An 11,533-nucleotide genomic window follows, 5' to 3' on the forward strand; every position below is an offset into this window, starting at 1 on the left:
GTTGTTTTTTTTATTCTTTTAAAGTGTTGATCATCTCTGAACAACTTACCTTTTGTTTTATCCACCAGTACCCATAATCCTTTGCTAACAGCTCCTCCAACATGATCCCCAGAGGACGTCTCTCATCTCCTGGAAGCAAAGATTCAATAAAAGATAATCAGGAGGTTGAACTGAGTTTGTATTTCTGTTTCGGTCATGCTTTTTGAGTTGTTGATGTTTGACTTCGCTTCAGGGGCCAGACAAGTTCATGGCCGGCAGGTCGGGGCCACGGGGGTCCTTAGTGCAAGGAAACAGGGATTAAAAGATTAATGAGGCCGCATTAGCTCTGCACCAATTAGAATTCCAGCCTCTCGCTGACTTCTGCATCTGCACGGGCCGAAGAAGACCGAGCTGTTTCACTTTACGGCCCTTTGTTGACACTTGTTCCAGTTTCTCTACAAATCTTTTTGCAGGGCAGGATAGCTCTACATTCAGTTAGAGGCATCACTTAAACCTCTCTTAACTGTTTGCAAGCAGGTAACGTCTGAATGAGCAGTCTTGCAGATTAGTTGCTAGAGGCTGAAAATGTCTCTAAAGCTCTAAAAATGATCACTTAGGGTTTACCGCCCTCTTGTGGCAACGATGGAAATGGCAATAGAGGACGTGTTGATGAAATTAAAAGCTCAACAAGTATACATCTCTTCATGATTAGCTAATTTTAATTCATTTAAAGTTCTGAATTTTATTTGAATTAAATCTGAAATCCGGCCTTTAAGTCTAAGTCCAAGTTTTCATGCAAGACAAACAAGCACAAGATATTTATATCCCTCCCCAAAGATGGCACTGGGCAAGGTGGAGGAGGAGTAGAGCGTGCGTGTGTGTGTTGATGGGCACACACAGAGACGGGACGGGCGGGTACACCTGGACTGTTCACTCAGTGGAAGATCCGAGCGGCCGGCCAAAGCAACAAGGTTATCCTCCATCTTTCCTGCACACGGGAAACAAACACACACAAGTTATAAGTAACCCACAACATCCACACACGTGTGTGTTGGGGGGGGGGGGGGGGGTTCATTTGTTCTGAAATCCAGATTTTAAGATCCTGCTTTCAGGATCTTAAAATCTGTTCCACTTCTGATCTTCTTTAACCCAATGATGATGTTTGTCTCTTTTTAATTTCTGTACCTGAATTGTTTGATCATCTTAGCTCTGCTGCAGCCACATTTATTGAATTTGAATTAATGTGCAGCGTCTTTTCAAATGAAAGAAAACCTTCCCTGACCCCTGCACATAAAACAATCGTTTGAGCTGAAATATTGAAAGTTTGTTGAAATAAAATTATTTATTTTCTTTGCATGTTTTGAATTAAGGAACATGATAATAATCAGTCCAGAAATAAAACACTTCTGAAGTGATTTTCATTTATTCTCAAACATTTGCATTTAATCATTAAAACAAATGGAAATTATTCATTCACAATTTTAAACAGTTCAAACATCTGCATGTTGGACCTGAAGTTGTCTGTGATGACCTTGAAGCCTCAGATCAGCGGAGGCCTAATTTAAACCTGCAGAACCACAACAGGTGCCCCCCGCCCCCCCGCAGGCTCCACCTGTCCTCTCTTCTCCGCGGCGTGCTGCCGACCCAGAAAGCAGCCGTCATTCATTAGAAATGGTATGCGGATCCGCCGGGGGCCGGCCGGCACAAACCCCCTCGGTCACCGGATCGGCGGCAGCTGCTCGGCCCCCCGCTGCTATTTTCACCCTCAGGATAAAGTGATGTGCAGCCGCCGCGCGCCCGCACGGTCCCTGCAACTCCAGTCCGAGCCGAACAGAGCCAGGATGAAGTCCGACAGAGCGGCGCAGCCCGACGGATTCACCTCAGACCTGGACGACATGGACAGCGACAGCTCCGACGGAAAGTCCACCGGAGGCTGCAGCCCGCGTGCAGAACCGGGGGAGGTGATCGGAGGAGATTCCCGTGCCGGAGTAACGAGACGGAGGAGAAGGCGGAGGCGCAGGAGCGGCGCTGGAGACGTGCATCTCCCCGGAGTGAGCCATCAGAGGCAGGCGGCAAACGCGCGGGAGCGGGACCGGACGCACAGCGTGAACTCGGCCTTCACGGCACTCCGCACGCTCATCCCCACCGAGCCCGCGGACAGGAAGCTGTCTAAGATAGAGACCCTCCGCCTGGCTTCCAGCTACATCTCCCACCTGGCCAACGTGCTGCTGCTGGGGGAGGACTGCCTGGACGGACAGCCCTGCCTCCGCTATCAGGGCATCCTGCACGGCACCGCCGCGCTCAGCGCAGCCTCCCTCAGACCCATCTGCACTTTCTGCCTCAGCAACCAGAGGAAACTGGTGAGACGGATCTTACACCTGATGCGGCATGCAAAGACAACTCAGCGCTCCTTACTATCCTACTATAAGTGCAGTAAAACTCCTTTTCACTCAAAGGGCTCCAATGGTCCAATGGTATTAAAAGTATAGAACCTATCATTCCAGCTGTGCAGGACGCTTCTCCTTTATTTTGGAATTACAAGTTCAAGTGCAGAGTTTGAAGACTTCACAGAGTTTGAGGAGATTTGTGTTTGACCAGAGCTGCACCTGTTGGTTCAGTGATTGACAACAGCAAAGAGAAACAGGCAGTGGAGGTTCAAAGGTTTAAAATAAGTCTGACAGACACACGCCTCTAAACAGATCTACACTCGTAAAAAGACAAAACAGTTTTAAGTCAAATCTGACAAACTGAAAGGCCAGAGGAACGAAAAACATTTATTAGAACAGAAAAACAAAGAGGGGGGAAAATTGAGACAATAATTAGTAAAGACAAATCCTGAGAGGATGCTTGTGACTAAACTTAAGGGGTTAAGGGTGGTTTAAATCCTACACACCTGTGTAGAAGCAGATCAGACGTGTTTACAGTTGTTGATGGTGTTTGGCCTCTGAGGTTATTCATAGAACAGAAACTGTCACAAGATCAGGAATATTATGTCACATTTCACAAAGCAGCGCTGTATTTACTATTTTACAGCAGCTTAACTTGTCTGCTGTCAAATAGAAGAAATCCTATTAATGTAAACTGAAGATGTAGATCAGGGATACTTCGACAGCATTCATGAGATGTGTTGTTTTTAAGTGACTGAACACTTGGACTTTATTTGTGTTATCAGTCAATCCTGAAACATTTAAAGACGAGGTTTAAAAAAGTCAAAGCATCAATCATTTCAGACAACAGATAAATAAAATAAAGATAGGAAAAAGGCTTCAATGAGCTCATCAAGTTGTTTGTTATTAGGATGTGTGTCGTGGTGCTTTCACTGAACCATGTTTTTGTGGTAAAACTGAACATTTCTCTGCGTCCACAGCTCAGAGATGGAGGGAAGCACTCGGCGGCGGTGTGAGGTGAGGCTGCTGCTGCGGAGAGACGAGGACTCCGCCTCCGTGTTGTTTACACCTGAAGGACTTTGTACATAAACATAAATTATTTATTTTTGGATTAGAGAGGCACATTGAAACACTGAGAAGCACTTTCTGTTCACGTCCGTGTGCCTCTGAACCTCTGTGTTTTGGTTGAGCTGTAACCTGAGCCCATGTGTAAAGTTGCACCTGACGGGGGGCTATTTCAGTCCCACGAATAGTATAAACTACCCCCCCCCCCCCCCCCCCCAACACACACACACACACACACGACCTCATGTCCAACGCCTAAAAAAAAGCTTTGCCGCCTTCAGTCCCATGAAGGAAACTGAAGAGCTGCTCCTGCAGCGGTCGCTGTCAGTTTTAGTGACACTAACGCTGCCTTCAAGTGCCGTCAGAGATATCACCATCATGCCGGGGCACATTAAAGGTTTGTCAACTTCTCTACCGCCCCCGGTGGTGAACCGAGGACACTGCAACACAGACGGAAACTGACGCTCGTATCATGAACTTCTTTGTCACAACGTGCACGACTACAAAGACAAAAAAAAAATCAGTTTCTGTAACGTTTGCAGTGATTCGTACGCAACAACCGTTTGACTCAAAGAATTATGCAGCCTAGTGAGCGATAATTACAACGCCGCTCTGTTCCCTTTTTGTCTGGTCGAGTTAACCAGACTAAAATACAAGTGCAGGTAAACTCCCTTCACTCCCTAACACAGAGAGAACATTTGTACTTTTGTTTCTGGCACAGTTGACATTTAAATCTCAAAGTATCAGAACTAATCGCAGGATTTAACCTTTGAGGATGTTTTTTTTTTTTGCTCTATTTGGTTTACTTAATCGAGTAATTTCAGTCGAACTCAGGGGAAAACGTTATGTAGCTTTACGTTCAGATGGTGCATCATCGAGTCTCTACTTTACTTTTCTTCACACAGACGTGCAGAGCTGTGAACACTTTTTAACACCCTGAAAACCAACCTGGAATGAGAGGAAGGATTTCATTCAGTTTGGTTCATGGTGCAGAGAAGATGCACGATGTCTGGGCCTGATTTTAGACAAATCGTCCCTGAAGCCGTTTGCATTCACACATGCAGCTCGTCCTGAAAACTTCAGGAGTTGTGCAGGTGTGAACAAGACTTTAATGTACTTGTGGAAAACAGGAACATAAAATTGACAAATTGGCTGATTAGACTGAAGCAGAAACTTCCACAGCGTGCTTCTTCAAATTGATTTGTTTTCATCCTAAAGCAGTTTCCTGATAATTAGATTCCTGCCTGATGAAATATGACGAGAAACATGAACAGTGTGGTGAAATGTTTACATTTGCAATGTTGCACAATCTCTGTCTCTATCACTTTAGAAAGATTTAAACTCTTGAGAGCACGAGAGAGAGAGAGAGAGAGATTCCCGGCATAAAAAGGAGAATATCTAACCGTTATTCACGCAGACCGTTTGACTGATTTATGGATGCAGCACGTCAAGATGAAAACTCACTGGAAGATGTTGCACACTACCTCAAACCTGCTCTGAATACGAAGGCCTACCTCTAAAATCTTAAGTGCAACACAACTGTTTAAACTTGAATATCTGACAACTGTGTCCTTTGCACATCACAAAAAACTGAGAAGAAAAATGTATTTTTGTACAATAAAAATTAAAACAAACGGTCTTCTCTGTTCATTCCCCCCTGAAGCTCAGCACTGATTTTCTCACTAACCTTCTTCTGACGCAGCTTTATCTCCTCGAGGTGTTTAAGAAGTCTGACGGTCCTCAAAGGTGACGAGGGGGAGGGGGGGCTAATTCTTGATCTTGACAGGAGATCAGGTCCTGAGAAGGATAAATGAAGGGATGTAACTTCTATTCAATCACCTGAAGTCAAACGGAATTACTTTGAGATCATTTATCTTTGTGTTGAAGCTGCTCCAAATTAAACCTCATTAAGTTCTTGTTTCAAACAAGTGTTCAGTTGTATTCCAGTTTTTACATCTGGCAGAAAATGGTGGGGTTGTGGTCTGGAGACCGGACCGATGTCAACTCTAAAAATGGGAGCAAATACATCTTCAGACTCTAAACAGCTTTATTCCCTTGGAGTGTTTGAAACAGACTTATTTTGGTTCAGCTGCAACACAACAAACATGGTTGAATAAAACGAGAACAAAGTTGTTAACATTTCAATAATCTTTATTTCTTAAAAAAGTCAATCGTTTTATATCAGATTAAAGAAAGTAGAAACCAATAATAATCCGTTAGCTGGCGAGGCATCTCACAGGGGAGTGGGGGCGTGTCTTCTGACAGAGTGAGCAGAGCCACCTCGACACGTACAAGTTTACCCGAAAAGTCAAGAGAGAAGGCGAAGTTTGAGACCCAATAGGAGCCGAAACATGAGCGAGGCGAAAATCATAAAAAAAGGGATAAAAAAATAAATTAAAAAAAAAAAAACGTTGGCAAAGACAACTTTTTTTCCATCGGCTTTTAAGTCGCAAGACAACGACGAGACTTTTAAACAAATCTGGGTTCAGATTCGTTGAAGCAGCTGTCGGGACCACATGGAATGTTTCGTCTCCAAATTACGACAAAAAAAAATAATAAGAGGGGGGGATTTCGACCCTAACAGGTGACGAATCAGGACCGAGCCCTTTGTCTGGAGTTCAAAATAACACTTAGATCTGTTTGAGAGGAGGAACAATGTGTGTTTAGGGGTGAAGAATAAGTAACAGGAGGTAGAATAGAAAGGAGGGGGAAAGATGTTTTACTGCTCCTGCTGCTACTTGTAAAAAAAAAAAAAATATTCAAAAAAAAAAGGAAAAAAGAAAAAAGCTCGTCTGGCATTGGAGGCGTTTAGTCCGTCTCCTCCTCTTCAGATTCAGACTCTGCAGGAGAGAAGAACAAAGCAATAGAAATTTAAGATCAGGTCATGATTAAAGGATTCAGCAGAGAACGAAAGCAGATAACGGGGGCGTCGGCGCCTACAAACGCCCCCAGCCCGCCGCCAAAGAAGCTGCTTGGATCACGGACGGCGTAATCAAACGCACAGGTGAAGCTACATTTCACCATCATGTTTACACTTCCTCGTCAGTACTCACAGCGAGGGAGCGATCGCAGACGTTCCTGCTTTGACATGTCAAAATATCTGCAATCATTCAGCGCCTCGGGGAGAACGGCGAACAGATACGCAGGTGTTGTGGGGTGAGTTTTATTTTACCTTCTTCCGCGTTTTTCAGCCACTCGACGAATTTCTTCATCTGCTCAAGGAAGAAGCTCTTCCCCTTGGCGAGGTGGGCCTCGTTGTACCACTTCAGTATGGCCTCTTCGCTTAATACATCCGCTGTTTGACCAGAGAGCAGGACAGTGTGAGAGCTCGGCAAACATTATTTTCAAGACTGTGAAAAACATTCACTGAAGCTTGGTGTAAAGTTCTGCTTCTGACTCTTTGTTCTCCTTGAAATAAACACTTCATCTCTAAAAGCTTCTGTGCAAAAATAAGAGTTCTTCCAACTATTCTTGTTTTCAATGAAACGAGAGTGAGATGATAACAGTTCAATGTTCGTTAGATAAGTTGCACCGACCTTTGTAGAGCAGCACCACGATCTTAGGAAAGGCCTTCATGAAGTGGATGTTGTCGTAGCAGTACTCCTGGATCTTCAGCATCAGGCTGAGCTCGGAGAGACCCTGGGAGGTGAAGGCTTTCAGCAGGAGGCTGTATTGCTGCAGAAACAAAAACAGGAAGCTAAGTTTGTGACCCGTTGAAAAGGGGTCTCTCACAACTTGCATCATCACAGTAAGAGTTTAGCAGCGTGAAGACCGCACATGTAACCACGCTGCAGAGTGGGGTTACACAGACTTGTAAGACTTTGGACGCTCCACATTAAAACATAAAACCAAGATTTTATGACGCATTATATTACGGTGTTCGTTCCACTTGTATGAAATGCAATTAAATAAAAGTCACCTTTTGTTGAGTATTTATTGATTTCAAAGATTCCCTTTTTTTCATCATCTCATGAAGCAATCTCTTAGTCTAAACTCTTACACAACATGAGGCCATCTTTGTTTTGCAATAAGTTGTATATCGTAAACAGCAATCCTGCTCCGATTATATCATGCTCTAACAATTTTGAAACCTGTCAGGACCTGCAGTCACCCATCACAGAACCCAGAGTCCTTTTTGTTTTTAAGATGTTGAAACTTGTAGCAGCTCAACGCTCACCTTCAAGTGTTTGATGGCTTGTTCTGTCACCAGCTCCTCCTTCTTGTTCCACTCCACGCAGCTCATCACACTGGTCCAGATGATGCTGATCATGGCCTGCTCCGTGAGGTTGGACTTTTTCATCTCCTCTTTGGTGAAGATGATAATCTAAAAAAACAAAAAGAAAAGCAGCTGAAAACCTACACCTGCAATCACAGAGGCAGGTCTAATAAAAAAGGCCTGTGTGGATTGAATTTGCTCATCTAAAGCGATCCTATACGTGTCGTTTCAGCCTCACCTCCTTCTGAGGGTCACCGCGGGCCATCTGTTCCTGGAGCTCCTTCTGCAGCTCCTTGCGAGCACCAATGGATTGCTGGTTGCGGGCAAAGTCGGACAGCTCCTTCAGCCCGGCGTCTGTAAAGTACTTAGAAAAATACTCGCAGCTCCGTTTGTTGGCAGGAAAGAGCTCCTATAGGGCAGAGACAGTCAGACATCACATATCTGATGAAGAGAAATGTAAAATGTGTGTTTATCCAGCTATTTCAGAAAGTCGTTTACCATCAGCCTGTTGTCCATGCCGACTTTGCGAAGACTGCCAGCGACTGAGTTGATGTCCTTCTCAGCGATCCAAGTTGAGAACAGCTTAACCGCAAAGGTTGCAGACACTCCTGAAAAAACAAAAACAGGTTGATGTTAAATAATGGAATAAAAATCACTGTGCCCTTTTCAGACTGCAGAGCCGTAACTGAGCTGACATCTCTGCACATTCACAGACGAATAATTGCAACCCAACCTCTGGGTTCATAATTACACGTCAATACTTCAAATATTTACCAATTACTTAGAAAGACTTTGATTGTACAGCTAGAATCCACCCTGTCGAGTTCCTGCTCACCTTCTTTGACGAGGTTCTCGTTGAAGAGGCTGCTCAGGATGGAGGCTGATATGTTGCCGTTGCCGAGCAGGATGCCGGTCAGCATGGCCAGCTTGTTGCGCTCAGACTCGGTGAATCCTTTTAAAAACAGCAGCAACTACAGAGAGACAAAAGGGCAGTGATGTTACACTGGTGAGCACATAACTGCAAACTTGTTTTCATCTGTCCACGAGAAAAAAAACAACCTCTCCTCAAACAAATTAAGGAATGGTCTACTTTCACCTCAGTGGAAGACATGACTTTCTGAACTCTTTAAATGTATGAATTCCCTCAAAAATCGATTTCAGTTTGTGTTTCACTTCGAGAAAAACAAAACGGCAGCTGCTGCTGAACTGGTCAAACCAGCACGACAAGTTTTCAGCTCAGCTAAAAGAAATAATGAGGCTGACGCCATCAAAACAAGTTCAGTAACTTAATTCACTCACCTTCTTGATCTCCTCTTCGAAACCCTTCTCCAGGTACTTGTAACGCCTGATCAGCTTGTTAAAAACCTACGACAGTGAGAAAACCAATAAGTTCTCTCAACAATCTCAAAATGAAATACTAGTTTATATTATGGCAAATTATTCAGTGGCTGTAAAGAAACAGCAGGCCATAATTTGTACCTGAGCATATGCTTGCATGGTCTCCAGGTCTTCTTGTGCCGTAAAGAGGCAGAACTCAGTGCGGGTCATGTCCTCAGATAAAGTCCCGCCTGGGGCTGCACCAGATTAAACAGCAAATAGTCAGAACAGGAGTTAACACCCTATCCTTTTCATATCAAGTATTGTTTTCCACCTCATGGTTTAACACTACATTTCTTGAGAAATACCCACCCAGCATCCCACCGGCCACCAGGATGTCAAAGAGTGTCTCTGCATATCGGCGGTAGTCAAGCTTGGAGCCAGAGGCATCAAGGAACTTCGCGACCGCTTCCAAATCAGAGCCAGTTTGATTCAAGCCTTGTACGATACTTTCTTGAAACTGAGAAGGTTCAAATCTCTCCTTTTCATCTGCAGGAGAAGAAAACAGGAATTAAAAGAGTGCAGTGTGTTTTAAAAAAATAAATATTAGTCAAAGTCAATAAATATAAATATTAGTCAAAGTCAAATACAAACCTCTTTTCCTCGTTTTGAAACGCTGGCCGGTAAGCGTTGGCTTTTGCTGCTTTTGATTATTCATAAAAGACACCCTGAAAAAAGGTTGAAAACACAGAGTTAATGTTCAGTGAAGCCAAACAGTCGGCACGTTGACCTCTGAGTTAGGAGTACACAGTGTGAACATTATGTTTTTAATGTGCCAGATTCAAAGTGTATATTCTCTACCTGTTCAACTTAAACTTCCGGCATTTATTTGGCTTCTCTTCTACGAATACACATCACATGCATCTACTGCAGAATACATTTATACGTCCATGTCTCTCCCTCGCTTTCTTTGGATGTACACTTTCAGAGTTATGACACAGAAACTGAAAAACTAGGCGCCTCTTACTTTGAGGATTGTTAGGAAATTAAGAAATTACATATTAAACCCTCAAACAATCCTTGTAAAATAACTTTCAGTGTGAGGATGTAACCGAAAACCCAAACCAAAGATAAAAAGTCAGTTCATGACATTAAACACGCGTCGTGTTTTAAATAATGAGTGACTAAATTTAAAGCTATAATTTGTTTTAGAAACCCCCCCCCCCCAAAAAACAGGCATTTTAATGTGAAACCGAAGGGATGAAAATCAAACAAAGGTAGAACAGTTGAGTTTAACTTGACCCAGAATATCAGAAGAAAAACAACAGTCAGTGCTTCATAGTGGATGTGTATTTAACGTGGATGTTATTAAGAATACATTTCAGCAATATAGTAAAAGTATGGGCTTAAAAACACGCCAGTTTTCCAAACCTCAGCTGGCTAATTGTGTGTTAGCACTTTGCTAACTTCAGGCCTCACCATGCGTCGAGCTAGTATCCGCTAGCCGGGCCTGCTAACTGCTAACCAATATCAGTACAATTACAAACTAAAACCACTGAGAACACGTTAAATACAAACATGAGGCGTTGACTTTTAATTCAACTGAACCTCCTGTCGAAGTGTCATTAAGAAAAGCAACATAATAAGGACACAGCTTTGAGGTATTTGAGCAATAGAGCGCTTAAAGCTAAGCTAAGCTAGTTTAAGCAGATACAGAAAAAAATCGTCCTCTAACGATTAATTGTTTAAAACATGAATTTAAACTGTTTAACACAACTTTTAAACGTATTTCCGATACGGCTGGGGTTGTAAGAGAGCACACAGATGAAGGAAACACGACTACTCACCGAAATTATTGCAGATAAAAAACGGTAGTGAACCAGGGGAATCAGAGCGAGTGACGATCCTCTCAGTGGCCCAAACAAAAAGAGCTGCGCGTGAGGGCTTCCGCAGGCTCCGCCCACTGCGCATGCGCGATTCAAAGGGGGGATTTCCGTTCCACAAAACAGAAAAACAATAAATCACAATATTGATCCTAGTTTGAGCAGCTTTCTGCTGCTGGAGCTTATTAGAAACATGCAGAGGCTTTTTAGCTCGGGTACAATCACTTCTATCTGAAGCAGTTCCACTGCCCGCTTCCATCGCTGCAACACCTGTTCACCTGATAACTGCTCTCATATCTGGCAAACCCAGGGGCGTCCAAAACAGCCATGTGGGGGTGCTTGAAAATGATCAAATCTATAAATCTTGAATTTCCCTCTGGATCAATAAAATATGTATGTATATATGTATGCATCTATCTATAAGACCTGTTCCATTTAACCAGCCCTTCCTGCTTCCATGCACCTCCTAACCTTCTTGGGTCTCTCTCCTCTGTAACTCCTCTTTGTCGCTCTTCAGGCCTCCTCTCTGAAAGACGGGAATGTGATCCATGCGGTGCATCCATGAGCGATAGTCCTCGGCCAACAAGAACACAAATCTGTGTTAGTTCAAAAAACCATGAATGACTATTTAACGTTTTCCAGATCTTGTTGTGATATTTTAGAGGTTAGGCGCTGCCACTGAATAA

At 43.5% G+C, this 11,533-nt stretch overlaps 2 protein-coding genes across 7 annotated transcripts; one reads left to right on the plus strand and one right to left on the minus strand.

Annotated features, from left to right (window-relative positions):
• Window positions 1-79: 79 nt before the first annotated feature.
• LOC306819028 (eIF5-mimic protein 2-A-like) lies at window positions 80-10,943 on the minus strand. Of its 5 annotated transcripts, XM_079336796.1 has the most exons (14): window positions 10,812-10,943; window positions 9,619-9,692; window positions 9,337-9,513; window positions 9,127-9,221; window positions 8,947-9,012; window positions 8,483-8,618; window positions 8,146-8,255; window positions 7,886-8,056; window positions 7,609-7,755; window positions 6,968-7,106; window positions 6,604-6,726; window positions 5,119-5,228; window positions 901-967; window positions 80-129 (listed from the first exon to the last, which is right to left on the minus strand). In XM_079336796.1, the coding sequence occupies exons 2-13, from the start codon at window positions 9,680-9,682 to the stop codon at window positions 914-916; spliced, it is 1,392 nt and encodes a 463-aa protein (XP_079192922.1). In that variant the 5' UTR covers window positions 9,683-9,692; window positions 10,812-10,943; the 3' UTR covers window positions 80-129; window positions 901-913. The 5 variants fall into 5 exon arrangements, with proteins under 5 accessions (XP_079192922.1, XP_079192923.1, XP_079192921.1 ...); XM_079336797.1 differs by lacking the exon at window positions 10,812-10,943 and having other exon boundaries at window positions 82-129; window positions 5,122-5,228; window positions 9,619-9,744; XM_079336795.1 differs by lacking the exon at window positions 10,812-10,943 and having other exon boundaries at window positions 82-129; window positions 9,619-9,744.
• LOC306819030 (basic helix-loop-helix transcription factor scleraxis) lies at window positions 1,592-4,175 on the plus strand. 2 transcript variants are annotated; one of them, XR_013778468.1, is made up of 2 exons: window positions 1,592-2,526; window positions 2,562-3,321. XR_013778468.1 is itself a non-coding variant. In XM_079336801.1 (2 exons), exons 1-2 carry the CDS (start codon window positions 1,656-1,658, stop codon window positions 3,380-3,382), a joined length of 720 nt encoding a protein of 239 aa, XP_079192927.1. In that variant the 5' UTR covers window positions 1,594-1,655; the 3' UTR covers window positions 3,383-4,175. The 2 variants fall into 2 exon arrangements, 1 of the variants encoding a protein (XP_079192927.1); XM_079336801.1 differs by lacking the exon at window positions 2,562-3,321 and adding an exon at window positions 3,347-4,175 and having other exon boundaries at window positions 1,594-2,339.
• Window positions 10,944-11,533: the final 590 nt, after the last annotated feature.

The sequence above is a fragment of the Symphodus melops genome (assembly GCF_947650265.1).
Source record: "Symphodus melops genome assembly, chromosome: 23".
NCBI classification, from domain to species: Eukaryota; Metazoa; Chordata; class Actinopteri; order Labriformes; family Labridae; genus Symphodus; species Symphodus melops.

Coding starts and splice junctions, on each gene's coding strand:
- LOC306819028 (XM_079336796.1), bottom strand. CDS start 9,682: ATGAATAATCAAAAGCAGCAAAAGCCAACGCTTACCGGCCAGCGTTTC. Junction 6,727..6,967: donor CGTGGTGCTGCTCTACAAAG/GTCGGTGCAACT, acceptor CTGGTCAAACAG/CGGATGTATTAAGCGAAGAG. Junction 5,229..6,603: donor GCTGAAAAACGCGGAAGAAG/GTAAAATAAAAC, acceptor TATCCTTCTCAG/GACCTGATCTCCTGTCAAGA.
- LOC306819030 (XM_079336801.1), top strand. CDS start 1,656: ATGCGGATCCGCCGGGGGCCGGCCGGCACAAACCCCCTCGGTCACCGG. Junction 2,340..3,346: donor TCAGCAACCAGAGGAAACTG/GTGAGACGGATC, acceptor CTGCGTCCACAG/CTCAGAGATGGAGGGAAGCA.